This window comes from Rhinopithecus bieti, unplaced genomic scaffold (assembly GCF_001698545.2).
Source record: "Rhinopithecus bieti isolate Rb0 unplaced genomic scaffold, ASM169854v2 scaffold_9899, whole genome shotgun sequence".
NCBI lineage: Eukaryota > Metazoa > Chordata > Mammalia > Primates > Cercopithecidae > Rhinopithecus > Rhinopithecus bieti.
In genome coordinates this window covers 5,013,597-5,039,415 of record NW_016806979.1, presented here as the reverse complement: position 1 = coordinate 5,039,415, position 25,819 = coordinate 5,013,597, and the positions used below count along the sequence as shown (strand labels likewise).

Here is a 25,819-nt window from a genome sequence, read left to right as displayed (position 1 = left end):
GGCAGCTTCCCGTGGTATGGATATGTATTTTATAAAGATTTCTAACTGGACAAACTAAAATTGTTCTTCAGGGCTTTCGGTCTTTGAGGGCTGAAATTGGAGCTAACTTAAATAGTCACTGGCCAGGCATGGTGGCTCACACCTGTAGTCCCAGCTGCTTGGGAGGCCAAGGTGGGAGGATCCCTTGAGCCCAGGAGGTTGAGCCTGCAGTGAGCCCTGATCACATCACTACACTCCAGCCTGGACAACAGAGTGAGACATTGTTTCAAAAAAAAGAAAAAAAAAGTCATTGATTCTTACAGAATCCTAGACAGACCAAGTCTTACAATTCATGTAACCGAATAGAGCAAGGCATTGGACCTAGAACAGAAGGTGCATAGGGAGGCTTAGGGTATCTTCTGCTGTCTCTCAACTGGAGGGTATTCACTCGCTTCTTTGTGTCCTATTGTCCCCATAGGTGCTATCCCTGGAGGTCTAAGCATTGGGCCTCCAGGTAAGTCCTCCATTGATGACTCCTATGGCCGGTACGATTTAATCCAGAACAGTGAGTCACCAGCCAGTCCTCCCGTAGCTGTTCCCCATAGCTGGTCACGTGCCAAATCTGACAGTGATAAAATCTCAAATGGCTCTAGCATCAACTGGCCCCCAGGTAAGACCATGCAACACTTCCGTGCAACAGCAGCAGGTCAGAACACGCTCCAAGCCTACAGAGAGTGATGAGGCTGGGGGGATCCTGAGCTAAGGATCTGGAAGCGTTAAGCCCAGAGCTTTGGCATTTTCCTTGGAAATCCATTTGTCAGATCAATTTTGGGTATGGTTAGCATCAGGCATTTTTCTGTAATCCCTTAGTTCAACATGAGAAGTGGAAGGGGTGGCAGGGAGGAAGCACACTGTATACCATCTGGTAAAACTGTTGCGACTCTGTGTGAAAACTGTCTTAATATGATAGCTATAATACCTGGTTCTAGTTTGTTCCAAAGGATTGATTGTTTTAATGAAAGAGAGTATCAAGAGTATAAAGTGTACCTCTCATTTAATTAGCAGATTATAAAAATTTCTACAAACAGGACAAAACATCTTTTAAAATGTCATGAATCAATGTGCAGATGTTCTGATGTGTGGCTTCTCATTTGGGTTTCTTAAACAGAATTCCATCCGGGAGTACCATGGAAAGGACTGCAGAATATTGACCCTGAGAATGACCCTGACGTCACTCCTGGCAGTGTCCCCACTGGGCCTACCATCAATACCACCATCCAGGATGTCAACCGCTACCTCCTCAAGAGTGGAGGTGAGGGTGCTGCTCTGCCTGTCTCTGCGTGGACGATCTCTCTAGACCCATTTGGAGATGTCAGGGGTGACAGGTTGGGCTCTGAGGCAGGGATGATACAAGGCACAGTTGAAGCAGTCATCTGAAGCAGCATGAAGAGACGGCAGTTAGTGCTTATGGGGAAATGGACATCAATTTGAGTTCTGCTGGATTTTTTTTTTTTTTTTTTTTTTTTTTTTGAGATGAAGCCTCACTCTGTCTTCCAGGCTGGAGTGCAGTGGCATGATCTCAGCTCTGCAACCTCCACCTCCTGAGTTCAAGCGACTCTCCTGCCTCAGCCTCCCAAGTAGCTGGAATTACAGGCATGTTCCACCATACCGGGCTGATTTTTGTATTTTTAGTAGAGACAGGGTTTCGCTCTGTTGGCCAGGCTGGTCTCGAACTCCTGACCTCAGGTGTCACCCATGCTGCTGAATTTATTGATAAGTAATGTCTTATCATAAAAGTGCCATCTCTGATAAAGTTTTATCACAGCATGCTATTTTGTGGAAGAAAGAGCTAGATTGCCATAGGTACTACCACTAATAAGGGCACCTCGGTAGTTCCCAAAACGTTACGTTTCCCACTTGAAATATGACTCATTGGAGCCTGGTGTTTTGTGTTTGCTTCTTTTCTTTCTTTCTTTCTTTCTTTCTTTTTTTTTTTTTTTTGACACAGATTCTTGCTCGTTTGCCCAGGCTGGAGTATAGTGGGGCGATCTTGGCTCACTGCAACCTCCACCCGCCTCCCAGGCTCAAGTGATTCTCATGCCTCAGCCTCCCGAGGAGCTGGGACTACAGGCGTGCACCACCACACCCAGCTAATTTTTTCTATTTTTAGTAGAGACGGTGTTTCACCTTGTTGGCTAGGCTGATCTCGAACTCCTGACCTCAAGTGATCCACCTGACTCGGCCTCCCAAAAGTGCTGGGATTACAGGTGTGAGCCAGTGTACCTGACTGCTTCTGTGGTTCTTTAAAGTGATAGGCTTCTAAATGTATCTGTGGTTTGACTGGAAAGCCAACATGAGTACAGATTGCCCTGTCTGTTTAATGCTGTGTAGTCCTTGGGGTTACACAGCTGCTTTTCAGATGCAGCTGCTTTTCAGAGCAGGGGTGTTATGGGTGTCCCTGCTGTCAGACCAGCCAAGTGGTACCCAAAAGGGAGCCGTGTGGCAGAGGACAGGTGAGGCGCCAGCCAGAATCAGAGACCCAGCCCTCCCTGCTTGTCACACCTGGTGGAGCACCAGGGTTGTGCCAGACAGGAAAGTTAGCATATTTTGAGGGTTGTGGAGAAGTGGGATGCAGGTTGTACAGATCCAGGTCATAAGGGAAGTTGGAAAGAATCGAAGTTGCTTAATACGTGGCAGAGTTCCCTGAGTGGTGCCCAGATGAAGGATCAAGTGGCCCCTTAGCCTCCAGGCAGAACCAGGGCCACTGGGAGTGGCCTCCGCCATCGCCTGAGTGTGCCATGATGTGATGAAGATGACCTGAGAAACACGTGGCAGCTCTTCTCCAGCTCCACATGCAGCTGTCCTCCAGTTCCATAGCCTGTCCAGTTAAGGATATCGACTTGCAGGGAGGGCAGAAGAGAACCTCAGCCTAAGAAATGCATTGGCCATTGAGATAAGGCAAGGCAGTGGCATCTCCAACCCTAAGCCTAAGAACCAGCCAGCCAGCCAACCTGGGTGACTTATAGCTCCAAGTGAACATCATTTGACTTCCCGGGTGCTTGAGCCTGCCCTGGCACTTGTGCATAGACATCAGTATTCAGCAGCAGCCAGCTCAAGTGGCTCATGCCAGTCCTCCCCTTCAGCTCATGACCAGCACTAGGAACCTTGTTCCTCTACTCTGGTACCTCTCTTGGTTGTATTTAAGGATACATTAGGGTTTGTTACTGAAAGAAAGGGGAGTACAATGAACATCTCTTCACGTAGAAGTTGCTAACCAGAAAGCACTAGCAGGCTGAGCACAGCGGCTCACACCTGTAATCCCAGCACATTGGGAGGCCAAGGTGGGAGAATCACTTGAGGCCAGGAATTTGAAACCAGCTGGGCAATATGAGACCCTATCTCTACAAAAAATTAAAAATGAAAAATTTAGCTGGGAGTAGTGGCACACATCGGTGGTTCCAGCTACTCAGGAAGCTGAGACAAGATAATCACTTGAGCTTGGGATGTCAGGACTGCAGTGAGCTGTGATTGGGCCACTGCACTCTAGCCTGGGTGACAGAGCAAGACTTCGTCTCAAAAAAAAAAAAAAGAAGGCCGGGCGCGGTGGCTCAAGCCTGTAATCCCAGCACTGGGAGGCCGAGACGGGTGGATCACGAGGTCAGGAGATCGAGACCATCCTGGCTAACATGGTGAAACCCCGTCTCTACTAAAATACAAAAAACTAGCCGGGCGAGGTGGCGGGCGCCTGTAGTCCCAGCTACTTCGGAGGCTGAGGTAGGAGAATGGCGTAAACCCAGGATGTGGAGCTTGCAGTGAGCTGAGGTCCGGCCACTGCACTCCAGCCCGGGTGACAGAGCAAGACTCCGTCTCAAAAAAAAAAAAAAGAAAGAAAAGAAAAGGCCTCCCAAAGTGCTGGGATTACATGCCTGAGCCACTGCGCCTGGCCAAGCTGACACCTTTTTAAAGTAAAGACCTTCCTGAGCAAATTAACACAGGAACAGAAAACAGACAGCCTGAGTTTACATAACACAAAGAAGGGAGCAGCAGACAGCGGGCCTGTTGGAGGGTAGAGGGTGGGAGGAAGGGGAGGATTGAAAAACTGCCTATCAGGTACTATGCTCACTACCTAGGTGATGGATTGGTCTCTACAACACACCCCCACAGCACACAGTCCACCTGTGTGACAGACCTGCACGTGGACTCCCAGAACCCAAAATAAAAATTGGAAAAAATAAAAGTGAAGACCTGCAGGTTACCCATAAATGCTAACTTTCCTCAACTCTGGTGCCCTCATTCTAAAGAGGTCACTTGCAGCAGGGCAGCTGCAAACAGCTGTGCAGGTTGGACACTGCATGTGTCCAGGAGGTGCCACATGCCTGGTTATTCACTGCACAACGTCATGTGGGCCTACAGCTGAGATGCCATGGCTTTTCAGAAACCATCCGATTCTGTTTGTGGTCATCAGTTTAACAGCCAGACTGTGCTTATGTTCCCTCTACTAGCCAGGATCCATGCACTGGCAGAGTTATTGTCCCAATGAGAGCTCTTTCCATCCTGCATTCACCCCAGCTGTCACCGTTACTCCGTCCTCACTCTTCTTATCCAGCTTCTTGCTTTCTTCACAGAATTGAAAGGGAGAGTCACATTAGAAAATACAAAATAAAACCAAGCAGCGAGGAGCTGAGCTTTCACACAAGGGATCAAGGTGCCTTAAGGATGGCCCGTTTACCCCAAGTCTCCCTTTCAGGCACAGGGACAAGCTTTCCTCAAAAAACTACAGTCCTAGGGATAGAATAACTCAAGTCCATATACACAGTTATTAGGACAGATGTGTCTTAATTATTCATGTATTTAAAAAGGGAATCATGAGCCAGGTGTGGTGGCACCTGTGGTCCCTGCCGCTCAGGAGGCTGAGGCAAGAGGATCACCGAGCCCAGGAGGTTGAGGCTGCTGTGCACTGTGATCACGCCTGTGAACAGCCACTGTGCCGCAGCGTGGGCGACACTGCAACAGCCCCATCTCTAAAAAAAAAAAATTTTAAGCAAAATATGAGTGGAAGCTGACGGGACACCCCAGTCAGAAGAAATGTTCAAATTTGTATGGCACATTTTGTAATGAAAGGCTTGCAGTTTTGTTCTTCTATTTTGTAGCCATTGTTTGAACTGTGAAAGGAGTAGATTGCCCTGGGTTTTTATTTTCTCTTAGTTGGGAGAGGAAATCAATGTGGTGCTTTAAAACTTGGACATGGTATTTTAAGCATTCTGCTGGGAATTCTCAAAGAAGCTCGTGCTGCTGCTTGCCCTCTGATTCCTCCGCCTTCAGCAACATCCCAGGCCTCCCTGAGTGGCTACAGGGACCCAGAGTAGGAGGCGTGCCCTGTTTCTTCCTTCCCACATGACACTTTCATGTTCAGGCTTCTATTAAAAATGGCAGCCTCGGGAGAGGTTGATTCTTGATGGTTAAGATTCTCACACCCTGCAGTTAGAGTCACGAACCCGGACACCACCACCACCTTGCTTAGTGCCGTGTTTGGTTCTGCAGGGTCCTCCCCGCCATCATCTCAGAATGCCACGCTGCCTTCCTCGAGTGCCTGGCCGCTCAGTGCCTCCGGCTACAGTAGCTCTTTCAGCAGCATTGCATCCGCACCTAGCGTTGCAGGTACGCGCCTGGCCTCTAGACTTGCAGGTAGCATTTTCTTTCTTTCCCCAAACAAAACTTTGACAGGCCCCAGCTTTTCCTATTGGCTCTTTACTCACTCCCTGAGCTGGGAGGCCGTGTGGCATGATAGAGGATGGGTGGGGGCCTTGCCCAGGCACAGTGGGCACCTTGGGCACATCAGCTTGCACACACATGGAAGTGGTAACGTCTTCTCCATGCAAGTGTGTGGGCCCATTGCCTTTTCTCTTCCTTTCCCCCATGGCCACAAGACAAGGGGTATGCAAGGTTTTGAAAACTTAGAGGCAAAACACTTCTGGGAATTTGCAGTTACTTGAGTTTGCCAGGGGCTTGACTTGGTGTTTCTTTGCCTCTCACACAGTCTGCTGGTGTTAGCACTCTCTGTGGCTCCCCAAACACAGCAGTGTTTGTCTCAAGACTGCATATTCTCCATCTCTCTGCCTTTCTAGGTAAACTGTCAGACATTAAATCGACGTGGTCCTCTGGCCCTGCCTCCCACACGCAAGCCTCTCTGTCTCATGAACTGTGGAAGGTGCCCAGAAACACTACTGCACCCACGAGGCCACCTCCAGGGTTAACCAATCCCAAGCCCTCCTCCACCTGGGGTGCCAGCCCCCTCGGCTGGACCAGCTCCTACTCCTCAGGTAAGCTCCATGCTCCTCGTGTTCTAATGGGGGCCTTACCTTTTAGGGGATGTGCTTACCACTTTGTCCTGTAACTCCTTTGTAAGGACCCCTGCCTCTAACTCTGGAGCCTGGGAAGGCTTAGGAGGGCACCAGGGCCGCCCTAGATGTCCAGGGCATTAGCTGGGTGAGCCTGGTGTTTTTAGCATCAGCCTAAGTGTGCCGGCACACAGCAGGTTTGCTCTGGGCCAAGAGGTCCCAGGCGGTTCCAGCACCCATTGAGGGCCCACACTGGCCAGCTCCATCCTCAGGAGTGCAGCTGCCCCACACTGGGTCATTAGAGGCCTGCACAGTCCTTTAGGCTGTCTGGCCCCATGAACCCCCATCGCACAGGGATCTGGATTTCTGCTTTTTATATTTGCTTCTCCACAAGATGTCACTGGGACATAAGGCTTTTCCAGACCCAAAACGAAACAAACCCCACCAGTTTGAAAACACAACTCTCATAATATTGCAGCTTCTCTCAGGTGCTTCATGTCGAACCTCAGAGATGAGAAAAATGTACTGGGAATTGAAGAAACTGAAGATTTAAACCAGTGTGGGCAACAAAGCGAGACCCCATCTCCACACCAAAAAATAAGTGGAGCGTAGTGGCGCATACCTGTGATCCCAACTGCTGGGGAGGCAGAGATGGGAGAACAGGAGATTGAGGCTACAGTGAGCTATGCTTGAGCCACTGCACTCCAGCCTGGTGACAGAGTGAGACCCTGTCTCTAAAAAAATAATAGTAATAAATGACAAATTTTTTAAAATCAGCTACAGATAGTGTATTCGTCCATTTTCACACTGCTGATGAAGACATACCCGAGACTGGGCAATTTACAAAAGAAAGAGGTTTATTAGACTTACAGTTCCACGTGGCTGGGGAGGCCTCACAATCCTGGCAGAAGGTGAAAGGCACGTCTCACATGGCAGCAGACAAGGAGAGAGAGAGCTTGTGCAGGGAAACTCCCATTTTTAAAACCATCAGATCTCATGAGACTTGACTCACTATCATGAGAACAGTATGGAAAAGACCTTCCCCCATGATTCAGTTACCTCCCACTGGGCTCCTTCCACGAAACTTGGGAATTGTGGGAGTTACAATTCAAGATGAGATTTGGGTGGGGACACAGCCAAACCGTATCATTCTGCCTCTGACCCCTCCCAAATCTCATGTCCTCACATTTCAAAACCAATTATGCCTTCCCAGCAGTTCCCCAAAGTCTTCATTTCAGCATTAACTCAGAAGTCTACAGTCCGAAGTCTATCTGAGATAAGGCAAGTCCCTTCCACCTACAAGCCTGTAAAATCAAAAACAAGTTAGTTACTTCCTAGATACAATGGGGGTACAGGCATTGGGTAAATACAGTCATTCCAAATGGGAGAAATTGGCCAAAACAAAGGGGCTACAGATCCCATGCAAGACTGAAATCCAGCAGGACAGTCAAATCTTAAAGCTCCAAAGTGATCTTCTTTGACTCCATGTCTCACATCTGGGTCATGCTTAGGCAAGAGGTTGGTTGCCATGGTATTGGGCAGCTCTTCAGGGTACAGCCTCCCTCTTGGCTGCCTTCGTGTGCTGGTATTGAGTGTCTGCGGCTTTTCCAGGCACACGGTGCAAGCTGTCAGTGGATCTACCATTCTGGGGTCTAGAGGATGGTGACCTTCTTCTCACAGCTCTACTCGGTGGTGCCCCAGTAGGGACTTTGTGTGGGAGCTCCAACCCCACATTTCCCTTCCACACTGCCCTAGCAGAGGTTCTCCATGAGAGCCCTGCCCGTGCAGCAAACTATCGTCTGAACATCCAGGCATTTCCATACATCCTCCGAAATCTAGGTGGAGGTTCCCAAACCTCAGTTCATCACTTCTGTGCACCCAGAGTCTCAATACCATGTGGAAGCTGCCAAGGCTTGGCGATTGCACCCTCTGAAGCCATGGCCCAAGCTGTACCTTGGCCCCTTTTAGTCACAGCCAGAGCAGGTGGGACACAGGGCACCAAATTCTTAAACTGCACACAGCATGTGGACCCTGGGCCTGGCCTATGAAGCCATTTTTTCCTTGTAGGCCTCTGAGCCTGTGATGGGAGGGGCTTCTATGAAGACCTCTTACGTGCTCTAGAGACAGTCTCCATTTTCCCCATCATCTTGGGGATTAACATGCAGCTCCTCGGTACTTAGGCACATTTCTGCTGCACCCTGCTTGAATTTTTCCTCAGAAAATGGGATTTCCTTTTTTTTTTTTTGAGGTAGAGTTTCACTCTTGTCACCCAGGCTGGAGTACAATGGCGTGATCTCGGCTCACTGCCACCTCTGCCTCCCAGTTTCAAGCAATTCTCCTGCCTCAGCCTCCTGAGTAGCTGGGATTACAGGTGCCCACCACCATGCCCAGCTAATTTTTGTATTTTTAGTAGAGATGGGGTTTCACCATGTTGGCCAGGCTGGTCTCAAACTACCGACCTCAGGTAATCCACCCATCTCAGCCTCCCAAAGTGCTGGGATTACAGGCATGAGCCACTGTGCCCAGCTAATTTTCTGAACTTTTATGTTCCACTTCCCTTATAAAACTGAATGCTTTTAAAAGCACCCAAGTCACCTCTTGAATGCTTTGCTGCTTAGAAATTTCTTCTGCAAGATACCCTAAATCATCTCTCTCAAGTTGAAAGTTCCACAAATCTCTAGGGCACCAGTCTCTTTGCTAAAATAACAAGAGCCACCTTTGCTCCAGTTCCCAAAAAGTTCCTCATTGTCATCTGAGACCACTTCAGCCTGGACTTTATTGTCCATATCCCTATCAGCATTTTTGTCAAAGCCATTTCACAAGTCTCTAGGAAGTTACAAACTTTCCCACATTTTCCCATCTTTTTCTGAGCCTTGAGTTCCAACCTCTGCCTGTTACCCAGTTCCAAAGTTGCTTCCATGTGGAGACCAGCTTGATTGGGGAAACCCTAACCCAGCGGTGCTAGAGGAATGAAAGACACACGCAGAAATATAGAGGTGTGATGTGGGATATCGGGGGTCTCACAGCCTTCAGAGCTGAGAGCCCTGAACAGAGATTTACCCACATATTCATTAACAGCCAGTCAGTCATTAGCATTGTTTTTATAGATACTAGATTAACTGAAAGTATCCCTTATGGGAAAGGAAGGGATGGGCCGAAATAAAGGGATGGGTTGGGCTAGTTATCTGCAGCAGGAGCACGTCCTTAAGGCACAGATCGCTCATGCTATTGTTTGTGGCTTAAGAATGCCTTTAAGCAGTTTTCCGTCCTGGATGGGCCAGGTGTTCCTTGCCCTCATTCTGATAAACCCACAACCTTCTAGTGTGGGCATTATGGCCATCATGAACATGTCACAGTGCTGCAGAGATTTTGTTTATGGCCAGTTTTGGGCCAATTTAATGGCCAGATTTGGGGGGGAGGGGGGGTTGCTGTTCCCAACATATCCCCCATCTTTGATTTGTAAAGCAATAAAAGCAAAGGCAGCTTTGTCACGGTGAGCTACTTCTTGCAGGAGACAGGATCCACATCTGCAGACTATACAAAGACAACGCAGATTAAAAGTACAATCATCGTTGAAATCACAGAGCTTCCAAGTGTTTTTATTCATTTTAATGAGTTACTAGCTGCTAATCTGTCTGCAGCTCCTTCTAGCACTCCAGTTCCTGGCATTAAGGTCAGGTGTGCCTGAGATGCTTTAAATATTTGTTCTTTTAATTTTGCAATATCCAAAACAAGTTTGTAGAGTGTCCTTCTAGATGCTTTTTTATTCTTTCCCAAATTTTGATCTTACTAAGAGCTATTAATAGTTTCCACAAATCCTTATGTTTAGCTCCTACAATGGGCCATATCATTTGAGGTTGAGGTGCCACTATACCGCCATGGTTCCAGATAATAGGAACTTTTGCCATACTTCTTACCATTTCTACCCTCTGACCATTTTGTTCAGATCAGCTGAGCATAGTGTGGCCGAGGCACGCAGACTGAGAGGTGCAATTCAAGCTAAACATCCCCTTGGGGGACCTATTAATGATGATTCCATAGGAATCGGTGTGCAGCGCCTCTGCCTGTTCTGCATGTCCCTATCAGTTTTTTTGTCAAAGCCATTTCACAAGTCTCTAGGACGTTCCAAATTGTCCCACATTTTCCCATCTTTTTCTGAGCCTTGAGTTCCAACCTCTGCCTGTTACCCAGTTCCAAAGTTGCTTCCACATTTTCAGTATCTTTTCAGCAGCACCCCACTCTACTGGTACCAGTTTACTTTATTAGTCCATTTTCATGCTGCTGGTAAAGACATACCCAAGATGAGACAATTTACAAAAGAAAGAGGTTTGTTGGACTTATAACTCCACGTGGCTGGGGAGGCCTCATAGTCATGGCAGAAGGTGAAAGGCACATCTCACATGGTGGCAGACAAGAGAACAGAAGAGAGCTTGTACAGAGAAACTCCAGTTTTTTAAACTGTCAGATCTTATGAGACTATCACGAGAACAGCACAGGAAAGACGTGCCCCCATGATTCAATTACCTCCCACCACGTTCCTCCCACAAAACATGGGAATCATGGGAGTTACGATTCAAGATGAGATTTGAATGGGGACACAGCCAAACCATATCAGATAGTTTGAAAGTAACAGTTTCTGCCTTTTAGCAGCAGCCTTTAGGGATTTGCTCTGTTGTATTAACCAGAAGAACATGGGAGCACTGATTCCACACCAGGTCTTGGGACAGGCAGAGGTGGAGACCAGAGCTTTCCTGGAGATTGTCAGGCCTCTCATCACCCCTGTCTCTCCTGGCACAGATGGGAAAACACGGGTCTCCTGGGCTGGCAGGAAGATCCAAGAAGTCAGAGTCACCACGGGGAAGTGGGAAGGGGGTCTGCAGGGACTGTGAGGTTTTAGTTTACCAAAGAAAGCATGGACCTCCCAGGCTGAGAAAGGCTGTCCTAGATCATGCGGTGATGGCCCGTGCTGTCCCACACTTCAGCACAGTAAGAGGTGGGGAGGCCACACTATCCACTGGCACGGGGCCTTGTCAACCAGGTTCTCCCCTCTTGTTGCAGGTTCTGCCTGGAGCACCGACGCCTCAGGAAGAACCAGCAGCTGGCTCGTTCTTCGAAACCTCACTCCCCAGGTGCAGTACGGTGCCCCTGTGTCACTGAGCATGATCCAAGGAGGGTTCCCTCTTGGCTCTGGATGCAGATGAGGCTGTCTGGTGGGGTGGGATAGTGGGGGGTTCTTGGTCAGGGTCCAGAGGTGATGCTGCATGGGAGGAGATAAGCAAGTGCCAGGCTTGGCTCCAGCAGTAGATGGGGCCCAGGGGCCTCTTTTAACTATGTTCTTGGTGAATTGTTTGTTTACCCACTAGAGGCTGGAAAAGTGTGCTCTGTAAATAGAATTGTTGATCGTACAACTACCCATTCAAGAGTGGTTGGGCCTGGCCGGTCGCAGTAGCTCACGCCTGTAATCCCAGCACTTTGGGAGGTCGAGGCCAGGGATCATCTGAGCCCAAGAGTTGGCGACCAGCCTGGGCAACATAGCAAGACCCCATGTGTGTATTTTTATAACATTTTTTAAAAGAGTGGTTTGACCACGTCAGACTGTGGGTCTAGCCAGTCCCTTCCCGGGACCCAGGCCACACCCACCTACACATCTCCCAAGTCTGTTGTGAGCAGCTGGACCCAGGTGCCTTTTGCAAACCAGGGGCTCTGTGTGACGTGCTCTGGTGAAAGGAGAGCTGAACTCAAAATGGGGTTTTTCTCCTTCCTCTGATTAGCCTAACTCATAAAATATAACTGAAACATCCAAGATTTTAGTTACACATTTGGCCACAGAGATACAGAATGTTAACAGTGTAAAATCACATATTATTAAAGCCTTTTAAAGAAAAACATTTTCCTAGTGTTTAGTGTATCCAGTTTCACGTTTTCTCTTTGGAAGGCTGTAGTAAAAGAAATCAGAAGAAAGCTCATTCATGCCCCTGTGCTTCCTCTGTCAGATTGATGGTTCTACACTGCGGACATTGTGTTTGCAACATGGGCCTCTCATCACATTCCACCTGAATCTGACTCAAGGCAATGCCGTGGTCCGGTATAGCTCCAAGGAGGAGGCTGCCAAGGCCCAGAAGTCTCTGCACATGTATGTTTCCTCATAGCCACCTCAGCGCTCCAAGTAGCTCCACATCCCCCAGAGCATTAGGTTAGGGGTGTTGCAGGGGCGTCCTCAGCCGCCATAGCAGCATTCCACAGGCTGGCCACCCTCCCACTTCTGGAGGCCGGAGGTCTGACACCCAAGATGAAGGTGTGGGCAGGGCTGGTTTCTCCTGAGGCCTCTCTCCTTGGCTGTAGACAGCTGCCCTCTCCCTCTGTTCTTACATGGTCGTCTCTTTGTGCATGTTGGTGCCCTGATCTCTGCTTATAAGGACACCAGTCATGTTGGACTAGGGCCCACCCATGTGACCTCATGTAACTAACTTAATTACCTCTTTAAAGACCCCATCTCCAAACACAGTCACATGGGGAGGTACTGGGGGTTAGGACTTCAGCAAAGGAATTGGGGGAAGGTGACACAGGTCAGTTCCTCACAGGTATCTTGAGACTTATTACTGGTTTTTTCTGCTGCTGAGCTGCTGTGTCTACTCCCCTCTCCCTGTGACACATTCCTACACAGGGCCCAGCAGCGGTCCTCACTGCCAACCCTTCACCCTAACAAAAGGTCGCTTTTGATAGAAGTATGAGTAGACCTGATCAGTAACATCACTTGAGACATGGAACCTAGAAATTAGTCATTCCTGTTTTTAGCCCAGGATGCAAATGACACTGACCGTAAGTGAGCCCACATTTAATGGTGTGTTCCTGCACTTGAAGATGTACTCTCTGTACCAGTACGGTGTTGCTGCTAGAAGTCTGAACTGAGTAAAACCTTCACAGTCTGGGTTTGGAAATAGCAGTGGCAAAACAGAAGCCACACGATGGCTTCCAGGTAGCCTTTCCCAATACAGAGACAGAAAGCCAGTGCCACGAACTTAGCAGGACTTGGGGTGGCCCTGCTCACGTGCCCCATCTTGCTGTTGCAGGTGCGTCCTGGGAAACACTACCATCCTGGCCGAGTTCGCTGGCGAAGAAGAAGTGAATCGCTTCTTAGCCCAAGGCCAGGCGCTGCCACCCACCTCCAGCTGGCAGTCCAGTAGCGCGTCCAGCCAGCCACGGCTCAGCGCAGCGGGCAGCTCCCATGGCCTGGTGCGCAGCGACGCTGGCCACTGGAATGCCCCGTGCCTGGGTGGCAAGGGGAGCAGTGAGCTGCTCTGGGGTGGGGTGCCCCAGTACTCCAGCAGCCTGTGGGGCCCGCCCAGCGCCGACGACAGCAGGGTGATCGGCAGCCCCACCCCTCTGACCACCCTGCTGCCTGGGGACCTACTCAGCGGGGAGTCCCTGTAGGAGCTGCCATCATCAGCATCAGGAGAGCCGACCCCTCCCAGCTGGGCGGCCCCACAGACCCGCTGGAACCCAGCAGCGGCCACCCTTTTGAGTACCTCTGTCCAGGACTGAAGACGAACCTTGGCCGCAGTCCTTGCGAACTGTTCGCAAAACAGTGCGGGCTGCGGTGGGTCAGCGTCACATGCTAATGACAGGATGTTCCTCGTAGCTTTTTATTTTGTGTTTCTTATGTTTGTATACTGTGTTGTCATTTTGATTTTTTTTTTTTTTAAGTATAAAAGCTGCTTAGAATAGTTCTATCATGAAGGGCACTTTTCAGATTGTGGGCTGGAAAGGGTTATTTTATCTGTGGGGGAGGGAGGGAGATGTGAAGCCTATTTAAAATGAGCCTGTGACGATTATGCACATTACCAGAGGCGGCCGGTAATCAGGGCAGAGTCTGGTGTGGACCGCCGGGCGCAGAGCGGCTCCGCGGTGGGAGCTGAGCGGAAGGCGTGGGCTGCGATCTGCTCTCTGTTCCCCTGGATCCGCCTATGCACATTACCCTTGTTTCATTACTTTTTCATGTCATTTTTTTATCCCAAAAAATATTTTTTAAAAATTAAAAAAAGACATATCAAACATGCAAATACTTGAATCCAGCAGGCCAATAGTGAAATGTGAACACTTTCTAATTCTACACTTCCAGGTTGACATCAGTACACAGAAACAGGCTCTAGGAAAAATTTCTAAGTTCATAGCCTCTGTGTGTGTGTATGTGTGCGTGTTGAAACAAGTGTGTGTGCGTGTGTGGCGCGTGCTCCTGCACGGCGTGCATTTTCTTTGTGTGTGTGTTTGAAAGCGTGTGAGGATTTAACTGTGGGTTTTCCCTTGTATTCAGTATATGCTTTTTTTTTTTTTGGCGCATTGGTCAAACGTTTGTTATTATTAGCTTCTAACTTTGCACTGAGTGTCCTCGCCCTTCCTTTAGCTAATCCTATACATTACAGAGAATTCCTAGGACAGGGCTGGCGACAATTCACGTGTAAATGTTTACTCAAGGACTCTGTGACTGCGTTTAAAAAGTACAGTGTATATCTCTGGAGAAATAATATGTATACCTACCTTTAGCAGCTTTTTATTGTGGACTAATGCAAGAAAATTATTACCAGAGTATTGCACCATTTTTCCATTTGGAATATAAAGTTAAAGAGAAAAAAAAAAAACTTGTTGAACTGTGGCCATAGATACTTGTAAAGAATGGATGGTTCCGTGGAAGGAACAGAAACAAGCACTTGGGCGTGGGTTGTGACTGCTTTTGGGGGAGCCTGGGGTTTGGGCTCCCACCTGTTTACAGACCTTTTTTTCTCCTTCAGACTTTAAAATTTTAAAAATTTAAAAAGGAATTAAAAAAATAAAAAAAAAGACTTCCGTCGTAAAGAAACCTATTTTCAGAATGCAGATGCGCTCCTTCAGAGCTCTGGACGGGACAGTGCTGTTCCCTCGGCCATCGTCATGGACTCTGTCGATTGCTTTCGCCCCTTCGTCAAGGTGACAGGCGTTGTGGCCACTGTCTTGCACATGCCGGACGCGCTCTCAGGAAAGCCAGGGCTCCCGAGGGCAGCTCCACACCATTTCATGTATTTTTAAACCCAACTCCTAGCACTGAAGATGTTATTTAAAAAAAAAAAAAAAAAAAGACAAAAAAATGAAAAAAAAGAAAAAGAGGAAAAAAAAACACAAAGAAGAAAAATACCTAATCTCTAATGTGTAGCAGTTACATATTTACCAAATAACGGACTCAAAAGAAATAGATGTTTGAAGAGTGCTTTATATATTAAAAATTGCTTTATGTTTTAAAAATGATCAATGTTTTGATTGTTTTGCAAGGAAGAAAGACAATGGAATAACATACCCTCAAGTATGTTTTAAAATATATATATATGAACATTGTGCTCCCTGCCTGCTTGATCAGGAAACTTGTGCATTACATTTTTTTTAATTAGCTTTTTAATGGTTTTATCAAAACAAAAAAATACAAAAAAAAAAAAAAAGTCCTGCAAGATTGCAGATCCACAAAAGCTGGTTTTATAGAGGATCATGAACTATGCACAAACTGGGTTCAAGACTTTTTTTCTCAAGTTTAGTAGGATATTTAGCAAAACCAACCTTCCTCAGAGTGACTGCATCTCATTGCCATTACATGCGTTCTATATATTTGATGGACATACACACCTGCGTATGTATATCCAATATGTGTGCGTGTGAGCGTGCGTGTGCGTATGTGCGCCCGACATACCACTTCCCGTGCTGCCGGCGAGCATTGAGTTGTAGAAAAACTCCTGTTGTTTTAAAATTGGGGATGGAAGTCAAGAATATGTTTGTTTGTTTTTGGGTTTTGTTGGGTTTGTTTGAGGCTTTTTTGTTTTGTTTTGTTTTGGTTTTTTTTGACCTTTTATTTTGAACTTAGTATGTCTGTAACTCTGAGATTAAAAAACAAGTTTGTGGCTCTTAATGTTTTCCTCATAGAATGTGATTGTTGAAGAACATGCATCGAAAGTTGCTTTCGAAAGTACAACGCTTTATTGAATCTTAATAAATTGCAATTTTTTTTCTTGGCTGTTCAAAGTAATGTGTTTTTCATTTTTCAAAACAGATACTATGGATGTCTGCTTTGTACGCTGCAATGGGGAGAGCTATCCCGCTGCGTGCATTCCCTCTGTAATTTCCTCAGAGCTCAAATACGTACCTCTCTCATGAGTGAACTCAGACTTCCTGTTGTTTTGCTTTATTCTATCATTTGCTTTGTGGTTTTGCTGTAACTATTGAAATCTTAATCGTTGAGAGGCACAACCAAGCTTTCTAGCTCTCCACCCCCGCAGCCCATCCGAGTCTGTTCATCTGGTAACTTCTGTTTGGGATGGCAGCAAGAAGAGGCTGGGGCCCGCCTGGAGTCCTGGCAGAGGAGTGCCACTCACTTTTGCCTAGGGTCCAGTTTGGGCTTAAAAAATGTTCAAAGAGAAGAAGAATGAGGATTTTTTTGTGTTTTCTAGACATTTTATGCATTTATTTTTGTAAAATCACCTTCGCTCACTTTCACCGAGCACTTGGAGCACAGTGGAACTTCGGAAGCAGCACCAGCCTCACCCCAGAATCTCAGTTGGCATAGCTAGAAACTGAGTCCCTTCCTAGGACACTGGCCATGGCCTTCAGGGTGTCCAGTCAGTGCCACCGGTGTGGCATTGGTGTTACAGACTAGGCCTCTGAAGACAAACCAAGCACCCCGGTGGCCCCTCACTCACACTAAGCAAAGGTCTTTTTTGTCTCCACTCCCTGGGGAAAGGTCAAAGGTGGACCTGCCCACTTTGAGTCAATTCCTTCAAAGAGATGGGACCCGCACCCTGCCACAGGCTGCCCCCCCCTCCACCATGGGGAAGGCGGGGTGCTGCTGGCTCTGACCATCCTCTTTTGGATATTGAGAAGGAAAGCACTGAGTGGGACCTAATCCGGAAAAGAAAGACCAGAAAAGGAAGCTGGGAATGAAACTCAAGATGCGCCTGAACCTGGAAGTGGCAACCCTCAGCTCTGCGCGGAGCCTCAGCAAGCGTTCCTTTTGTGCCTGCGTTACGATGGAGCAAACCGCACCCATGCCTGTGTGCTGGGAGACAAGGTCAGCGCCCAAGGGCATGCAAAGGATGTGGCAGGCTTCACGGAGGAGGTGGCATCTGCTCTGGGCCTGGGAGACCAGGTTGGATTTTGACAGACTGGCAACTTGGGGGACAGACGGGGAGCAGTGTAAGCTAAAGCCCCATGTAGGGACCCCACACAAAGACCTTGTGGGCTTCCAGGGCACCATCTCCACCCATGGGTGGGAAGGAGGCTTGAAGAAAACAGGTTCTTCACCTGCATCTGTGGATATTTGTTAGGTTTGTTAATTTTTTTTTTTAATGACAGGTTCAGACCTGCCCTTTGTGGTTTAATACAGAGTCTCCGTCTCCCAGGCTGGAGTGCAGTGATGTAATCTCAGCTCACTGCAACCTTGACCTCAAGGCTGAGCTCAAGCGATCTTTCCACCTCAGCCTCCCAAGTAGCTGGGACCACAAGCATGCATGTACCACCCCACTCAGCTCATTTCATTTTTTATTTTGGTAGAGATGGGGTTTCACCATGTTGCCCAGGCTGGTCTCGAACTGCTGGGAATACAGGCATAAGCCATGAGCCACTGTGCCCTTTTTTTTTAAACTATTTTGGCAACATCATGGCAGAACGCTAAAGGCTGAAGGCAGCTAGCAGTGTGGCATGCCAAGAAGGCTGTTCCAATGGGGGAGAAGCCAGCAGACGCAGAGGCGTTATGGTGTGCCTCGACTGAGTGTATGTTCAGTGAAGAGGGAAAATGGAGACAGTGGGGCATCCCAAGAAGATCCTCTGCATGAGTGCGGTGTCTACGGATGGACCAAGAAAACCTACACAGGATCCAGATGGAAACAAAGCTGCTTAGCTCTGCACATCAGTGCTCAGCAGAGTTGTGGCTGATGGGCTCCTAGTGCAGGACTGGCCCTGAACAGCAGCAAGTGTAGTATGCCTGGCCCCCAGGTCGTCATGAAAACCAGACGCAGACACTCGGGAGGCTGAGGCGGGAGGATCACCTGAGCCCAGGAGGTCGAGGCTACAGTGAGCTGTGATCGTGCCACTGTACTCCAGGATGGGCAACAGAGCAAGACCCCATCTCAAAAAAGCAGAAGCACATTTCCGAAGCCCCCAAGCCCACGGGCGTTTGTGACAACCTGGTACTTAGGCCCAAACCAGGGGTTCTCAGCCTTGGCCCATGTTAGAATTATCTGAAATTTTTAAGATAATTCACATCATGCCAGGCGCAGTGGCTCACGCCTGGAATCCCAGCACTTTGGGAGGCCGAGGCGGGCAGATCACGAGGTCAGGAGATTGAGACCATCCTGGCTAACACAGTGAAACCCCGACTCTACTAAAAATACAAAAAATTAGCCGGGTGTGGTGGTGGGCGCCTGTGGTCCCAGCTACTCGGGAAGCTGAGACAGGAGAATCGCTTGAAGCCAGGAGGCGGAGGTTGCGGTGAGCCAAGATTGTCCCATTGCACTCCAGCCTGGGCAACAAGAGTGAAACTCTGTCCCCTGCTGAAAAAAAAAAAACACATCCAAAATTTTAAAGATAATTCACATCCAAATCAACTCAAAAACAGAATCTCTGGGGGTGGGCCTCAGGCACCAGTGTTTTTTTGTTTGTGTTGAGACAGGGTCTTGCTGTTGTCCATGCTGGATTCAAAACACCCGGGCTCAGTAGGTGCAGCGGCTCACACCTGTAATCCCAGCACTTCGGGAGGCCGAGGCAGGCAGATCACTTGAGGTCAGGAGATCGAGACCAGCCTGACCACGGTAAAACCCCATCCTAAAAATACAAAGATCAGCCCTGTGTGGTGGCATGCATCTGTAATCCTAGCTACCTGGGAGGCTGAGGCAGTGAGCCAAGATCGTGCAACTGCACTCCAGTCTGGGCAACAGAGCAAGACTCTCTCAAAAAGCAAATAAACCGAAACTCTTGGGCTCAAGCAATCCTCCACCTCAGCCTCTGGAGCAGCTGCAATTACAGACACGCGCCACCGCCTCAGCAAGTACCAACGTTTTTAAAACCTCCCCGGTGGGTTCTGTTGTGCAGCCAAGGCTGAGAAGCAGTGGCATCGCAGAGTCTTGTCATTCAGCCTGAAATAGCACCAACTTCCCATCCACTCAAACAACAGTTTGCAGTTTCCAGGTCTTAGGCTGTTCTCGTCGGGCAAACACCTCAAACGGGTGCCAGGCATGGTACACAGCATACAAACTGTGTCACTTGATACAGCAGCCCCATGAGGCGAGGAGCTGGGAGGTCACAGAACATGCCCCAGGGCACCCAAGGACACGCTGAAGCCCAGGCCTCCAGCACACAAGGGCTGCTCTGAAGAAACACAGGAAGTCCTCGCTGGAGGGTCTGTGGCCACAAGGTGGGGCCACAGACAGAACCAGTAGGAGATAGAGAGAACAGGCTCACCCAGCCGTAGGGCCTCAGACTGGACATCCAGTGGGAGTGGACGCTGCCGTCTCGAGGCAGAACTCCCTCTGTGAGAAACCTGGGTTTTTGCTCTTGAAGCTTTCAGCTGATGGGATGAGGCCCACCCACATTCTCAAGAATGATCTTTAGGTGTAATCGACTGTAGTTCACCACATTCCAGCAGCTCACGATCGCAGCAACACCTCGGCTCATGTTGATGAGATCACTGGGCCCCACAGCCTGGCCTGGTTGACACAAACGACTGACTAGCACACACGGTGATTCTCCAGAAATATCTGGGGCAAGTTCTTCCACTTCCCTGCCATACGCAGCTGGTACTGTGCTTTGTGAGGCTGGCAAGATGGGCTCAACAGGTCACAACCAATGATCATGTTGTCAAGCCAGCAGTGGCAGGTATACGTCCCCAGCCAGAGGGACCGTGATGGTTTGGAGGATGGCGTCTACACCGATGGAGGCCGGATACCCTAGGTCAGTCACTCTGGACCATCAGTCACTTTCTGGACTGCCCACGCAGCTTCACCCAGCAGCGTTCACGCCTGAAGACGCTGCCACCGGCGGCCGCCCAGAATCAGCACCAGCTACTTGCTGAGGTCCAGAAGCACCACTTGGCTCAGATCCACCCAGATGGCCAACTCTGTGGGGCCCCGGTGGCAGCACCCAGATGTCTGCAAAGCACAGGAGCATCCCCACAGAACCGGGTGGGCTAGACCCAGCGCAGGGTCTGCTAACAGCCAGTGGCATCTCCACCTGGGTCTGACCCTTTTCTGGGCCCATCACTCTCCAACTGTTTCCCCACCCGGGCTCATTCCCCCAATCCGAAGTGCAGCTCCTGCAGACATGAACCCTGGGCCGTGACGGCCTGGTCCCCGCAGGCCTGGAGCACTGGGGTCATGACAGCCTGGTCCCCGCAGGCCTGGAGCAGCGGGATCGTGACGGGCTGGTCCCCGCAGGCCTGGAGCACTGGGGCCGTGACGGCCTGGTCCCCGCAGACCCGGAGCACTGGGGTCGTGACGGCCTGGTCCCCGCAGGCCCGGAGCACTGGGGTCCTGACGGGCTGGTCCCCGCAGGCCCGGAGCACTGGGGCCGTGACGGGCTGGTCCCCGCAGGCCTGGAGCACTCGGGCTGTGACAGGCTGGTCCCTGCAGGGCTGGAGCACTCGGGCTGTGACAGGCTGGTCCCTGCAGGCCTGGAGCAGTGGGGTCACGATGGCCTGGTCCTTGCAGGCCTGGAGCAGTGGGGTCGTGACGGCCTGGTCCCCGCAGGCCTGGAGCAGTGGGGTCGTGACGGCCTGGTCCCCGCAGGCCTGGAGCAGTGGGGTCGTGACGGCCTGGTCCCCGCAGGCCTGGAGCACTGGGGCCGTGACGGCCTGGTCCCCGCAGACCTGGAGCACTGGGGTCGTGACGGGCTGGTCCCCGCAGGCCTGGAGCACTCGGGCAGTGACAGTCTGGTCCCCACAGGCCTGGAGCACTGGGGTCATGATGGGTTGGTCCCCGAATTCCTGTGCCCACCCCCCACAGCCTAGGGTTTTCGGTATCCCACGGGCTCCTCAAACTCAGCCCAGTCAGACCCAGGGTCACCACGCCCCAGCCAACTGCTGGCAGCCAGAAGCAGGGGGCCAGCCCGGCCTCACCAAGCCCTGTTCGCCTCCAAGCCCAGGTGCTGGCTGCCTATGCCTGGGAGGCAACTGTCCCCACAGCTCATTTGCAACTGATATGTCTCCCCTCCAAGTCCCTCTCTAAATGTGCCTCCTGCTCCAGTGATGGTTGGCGCATCGCTCTGGTCACGATCCTTGCCTGCTGGGCTCACTTGTGTGGTGTAAACGCCTTCTGGGCGCGGGTTCGGGCTGGTCAAAGGCAGGGAGCGGATCAAGCCCTGGCACGGTCCAGTTCCTGCCATCTGGGGCTTGGCCAGCAGAGGGCGCCCCCACACCAGCTGAGGTTCCCACAACCCAGGTCGGCACCTGGAGGTTGCCCCAGGGCAGCGGGACAGGCCCTGGGCACGGTGCTCAGGCACAGGCTCCAGTCACAGGCACAGAGCCCCAGGGGACAAGCCCATCTGCAAAACCCCTTTAATCAGAATAAACAGAGTCCCAGGCAGGGCAGAGTTCACTGTGGATGCCCAAGCTGGATTCACCCACCCTTCTGGCTCCAGCCCAGGCGCAGCTGCGACTTTCGAGAGGCGAGACAGTGTCTTCCTTGTCCTGATGTCCCAGCAGGGTCACTGGGAGGCACCAGTGTGGTCTCAGGGTGCTGGGCGGGCCCATGAGGCCCATCGCCATCCCCCTAGTCACCCCGTTCCTCTGTGAGCAGGGCAGGGGGTGCTGCCGTCTCCTCGGTTGTCCCAACCCTGCCAGAAAGAGACGTCACTGACGGGACCCCGTCAACATCGACATCCCTGCAACCTGGCTGGGCACAGCCAGGGCCCGGCGAGGGACAGGCCAGGCGCCCCACAGCCTTTCTCCTGAGATGTATTTTAAGTCCCTGTCAAAATGGTCAGGCTCCGGAGGCCAGAGAAGGCTCTAGAGAGTGAAGGTGAGCGCGGGGTGGGGGTTTTTGTAGGTCAAAAGCGATCGAGTGTCAGCAATGTCATGGTGTAGCTCCAGTGGCAGCCCCACTGTCCAGCCCTGGACCCTCTCCCCCCGGGCTCAGTGTCCCCAATCCCTCCACAGACCCTCACCTGCTCCTCTCCTCCCTCTCCTTTCTCTCGTAGATGGAGTGAAGCTTGTTGATTAAGAAGATTTTGTCTTCCCCCTCCTAGAAAAGCCAGAACACAAAGGGGAGAAGCCCATCCAGAGCCAGCCTGTTCCAAACTGCATTTGAGGGGAAACTCAAGAGGTGCATTCAACATCACAAGCAGCAAAAAGGTAAAAGAAAAGGTGAAAGGGCCACCAAACAAGGACAAGGAAAAACCAAGAACCAGGAAGTGGGCATATGTGTGAATCTAAGCTTCCTAGTGGCCAAAGGGAAAAGGGAAATATAATCAGCAGCCCAGAGCCAGCCTGACTCAATGTAAAACCGGCCCTGCCACTTACTGGCTCTGCCTTGGGTTACTAACTCTCTGACCTCAGTGGCAGCATCTGGAAAGGGGGATAATAACACAAGGCACAGGGTTTACGTGAGTTTCCTGCTGCCACTGTAACGAGCTGTCAACTCGTGGCTTAAACCCCACCAGTTTCTCAACTTTCAGTTCTGGAGGTGACAAGTCCAAAATGAGTCTCACTGGGCTCCAATCAAGCATCGTCAGGGCTACGCTCCTCCTGGAGGCTTCAGGGGAGAGTCCCATTCCTCGCCTTTTCCAGCTTCTAGAGGCCCCAGGACTCCTTGGCTCTCAGCCCTTTCCTCCACTTCAAAGCCAGCAGTGGCCGCTCAAGTCCCGCTCACGTGGCGCCACTCTGACCCTGACACTCCAGCCTCCGTTTTTCACCTCGAAGGACCCTGAGATCATGCTGGGTCACCACGATAATCCAGGGCCATCTCCTATCCCAAGCCAGCTACCTTCAACCTTCCCTCCCCAGCCACACAACGTAACATATTCACAGGCTCCATACAGTCTTAGGACGGGGACATCTTTGGGGCCAGTACTGGACTGATCCAGGGCTCTTTTGACAATGAAATGTGACAAGCAGAGGGGGCACTTAGCAAAGGACCTGGTGCACAGAAACCGAGCATCAGTGCTTGGGTCAGACCGGGATTCCCTGCCGGGAACCTTCGCAAAGAGAACAGGAGTTCTGTCGAGAGCCACACGGATTGGCTCTGGGCACCTGGCAACCTGGCTCGGCCTAGGAGGGCCACTTAGAATACCTTTAAGAAGAGACCATGGGCCCTTATGCAACAAACTAAGTTGCTTCTATCGAGTTGCTGATGAGTGTGGAGGGACCGTGTCCTTGAGCCATGCTGACCTGCTCGAGGAAAGCTCAGGCCGATGGCCCCAAAACCTGGGGTCAGAGCTCTGCCTTGGGTAGACACTACAGCCAGCACCCCCTGCAGAAAGGTCCTTCCCGTCCCAGAGCAACAGTGGGTAGAGCTGGGATTCTCCCAGCACCACTCTGCATCCCTGCCCGGACCCACCTGGCCCTGCCTGGCCCCTGGGGGCTCTGAAATGCCACCCAGTAGGGCAGGAGCCACTTCCCACTTCCAGTATCTATGGCCAGACAACCACCGCAGCCAAGATGCCCGGCTTTCAGCTCTGTGTGGTGAAACGGGAAAGGCAGGAGATGGGACAGTGTGTACTGCAGTGTTTACAACCCAAGCAATGTGGGAGCCGTCCCATGAGCGCTTGGGACGAGCTGGGACGAGCTGCCTGGAGCCCTGGCTCCTGGCACCAACTATCCAGCAGCAGGGTCACATGGCTGCTGAGGCCCACTGGCTGCACCCCACCATGCCCTCGCCTTAGCAGACACGAGCCGCTGATCCCGACAAGCACCCCCCTAGCCCTAGTGTGCAGCACGCCTAAGGACCCTGGCACTCACCAGCCCCAGAGTAAAAACCTGCAGGAGGACAAACGGCAATGGGAGGGGATGGGGAACCCTGGGGGGAGGGCAGAGCCCAGCAGCAGGATGCAAGCCTGGAAAAGACACAAGACCTGCTTTGCGGTGACCCGTTCCCCAGGGGAGAGGCCAGGCTGGGTGGCCCAGGGGGAAAAGTGCCTTGTCTCTAACTTGGTGACTGCACAGTGGGCAAGAAGGTCCCCTGGGCAGAGAGGAGAGGAGCGGAGGGAGTGGGCATGGGGGCGAGCTGCCGGGTGAACACTCCTCCTGGGGGCTGCCCCTGGGGTATGGGGTCTGATCCCTTTCTGCAGCTCACTCCCATGCACACAGCACGAGGGCCTCATCACCTCGCTCTGTCCCCCAGGCTGGAGTGCAGTGGCACAGTCATAGCTCACTGCAGCCTCAACCCAGGCTCAAGCGATCTCCTGCCTCAGCCTCCCAAGTAGCTGGGACTACAGGCGCACACCACCATGCCCAGCTAACTTTTAAAATTTTTGCAGAGATGAGGTTTAGCTCTGTTGCCCAGGCTGGTCTCGAGCCCCTGGGCACCAGCCATCCTCCCACCTTGGCCTCCCAAAGTGTTGGGACTATAGGCTGAGCCACCGCACCCAGCCAAACATCATTTTCTTCCTAAAAATGTTTTGGCCGGGTGTGGTAGCTCACACCTGTAATCCTAGCACTTTGGGAGGCTGAGGTGGGCGGACTGCCTTAGGAGCTGGAGACCAGCCTGGGCAACACGGTGAAACCCCATCTCTACTAAAATTACAAAAAATTAGTGGGGTGTGGCAGCAGGTGCCTGTAGTCCCAGCTACTTGGGCGGCTGAGGCAGGAGAAACGCTTGAGCCCAAGAGGCGGAGGTTGCAGCAGTGAGCCGAGATTGTGCCACTGTACTCCAGCCTGGGCGACAGAGCAAGACTCTCTCTCCAAAAAAAAAAAAAGAAAGAATGAAAAAGTTTTAAGTACTGACTCTGCCTCAACCTTACTCCCCCTATTTGTAAAATGAGTCGAGTCCATAGGGACCCAAAAGCCATTTCTGGGACCTCAGAAATCCTCACAGAGACTGTCTGAGCCCTCAGTGGGGCCACCCCCAGGGGCTGAAACCACACCCCACCCCCCGGAGCCCCAGTCCCAGTGGGGCCCTGCGGGTGCCTGGGGATCAGGAGCCTGGCTCTGTCTCACAGCTGCTTCGTCACTTGATCTGCAGTGCACGTATTGATCAGGGTCACTTGTCTGGCAAACAAACCCTTTCACCAGCCAAGGCCCACAGGAGAGGATGTACATGGGGGTGGAGGGGAGCGTCACCCCCGGGCGATCGAGAGGGTGGGCTGAGGGCAGCCCAGGTCAGGCACTCACGTTGCTGATCTGCTCCTTGAGCAGGCAGATGACCCTCCGCTGGCCCCGCACCACCTGGATGTTGAGATAGATCACAGCCCTGCGGGAGAGGGGCTGTCAGGCAGGGCCCAGGGCCACAGCCCAGGAGCAGCCAGGCCCCACCCAGTGCAGGCCCTGGGAGGGCCATCTCCCCAGG

General features: G+C 51.2%; 2 protein-coding genes and 1 pseudogene across 22 annotated transcripts in view; 2 read left to right on the top strand and 1 right to left on the bottom strand.

The window, feature by feature from the left end:
* Positions 1–17,693, top strand: part of TNRC6C (trinucleotide repeat containing adaptor 6C) — an 82,256-nt gene extending 64,563 nt beyond the window's left edge. For 3 of the 6 annotated variants that reach the window (XM_017879420.1, XM_017879423.1, XM_017879418.1), the window contains 7 exons: positions 458–649; positions 1,148–1,291; positions 5,521–5,637; positions 6,105–6,299; positions 11,376–11,446; positions 12,311–12,450; positions 13,388–13,878. In XM_017879420.1, coding sequence (XP_017734909.1) covers positions 458–649; positions 1,148–1,291; positions 5,521–5,637; positions 6,105–6,299; positions 11,376–11,446; positions 12,311–12,450; positions 13,388–13,748 — 1,220 coding nt within the window. In that variant the 3' untranslated portion in view covers positions 13,749–13,878. Of the gene's footprint in view, positions 1–457; positions 650–1,147; positions 1,292–5,520; positions 5,638–6,104; positions 6,300–11,375; positions 11,447–12,310; positions 12,451–13,387 lie in introns of all 6 variants that reach the window. The other 3 variants (XM_017879419.1, XM_017879421.1, XM_017879422.1) reach the window with 3 other exon arrangements.
* Positions 14,345–17,677, top strand: LOC108534196 (uncharacterized; annotated as a pseudogene). Its single transcript, XR_001886911.1, has one exon. The product of XR_001886911.1 is annotated as an uncharacterized LOC108534196 (transcript).
* Positions 17,694–21,855: 4,162 nt separating the features above from the next.
* TMC6 (transmembrane channel like 6) overlaps positions 21,856–25,819 on the bottom strand; it is an 18,729-nt gene continuing 14,765 nt past the window's right edge. For all 15 annotated transcript variants that reach the window (XM_017879405.1, XM_017879412.1, XM_017879413.1 and 12 more), the window contains 3 exons: positions 25,645–25,723; positions 22,482–22,558; positions 21,856–22,151 (listed from right to left, as the gene is read on the bottom strand). In XM_017879405.1, coding sequence (XP_017734894.1) covers positions 22,088–22,151; positions 22,482–22,558; positions 25,645–25,723 — 220 coding nt within the window. In that variant the 3' untranslated portion in view covers positions 21,856–22,087. The remainder of the gene's footprint in view (positions 22,152–22,481; positions 22,559–25,644; positions 25,724–25,819) is intronic.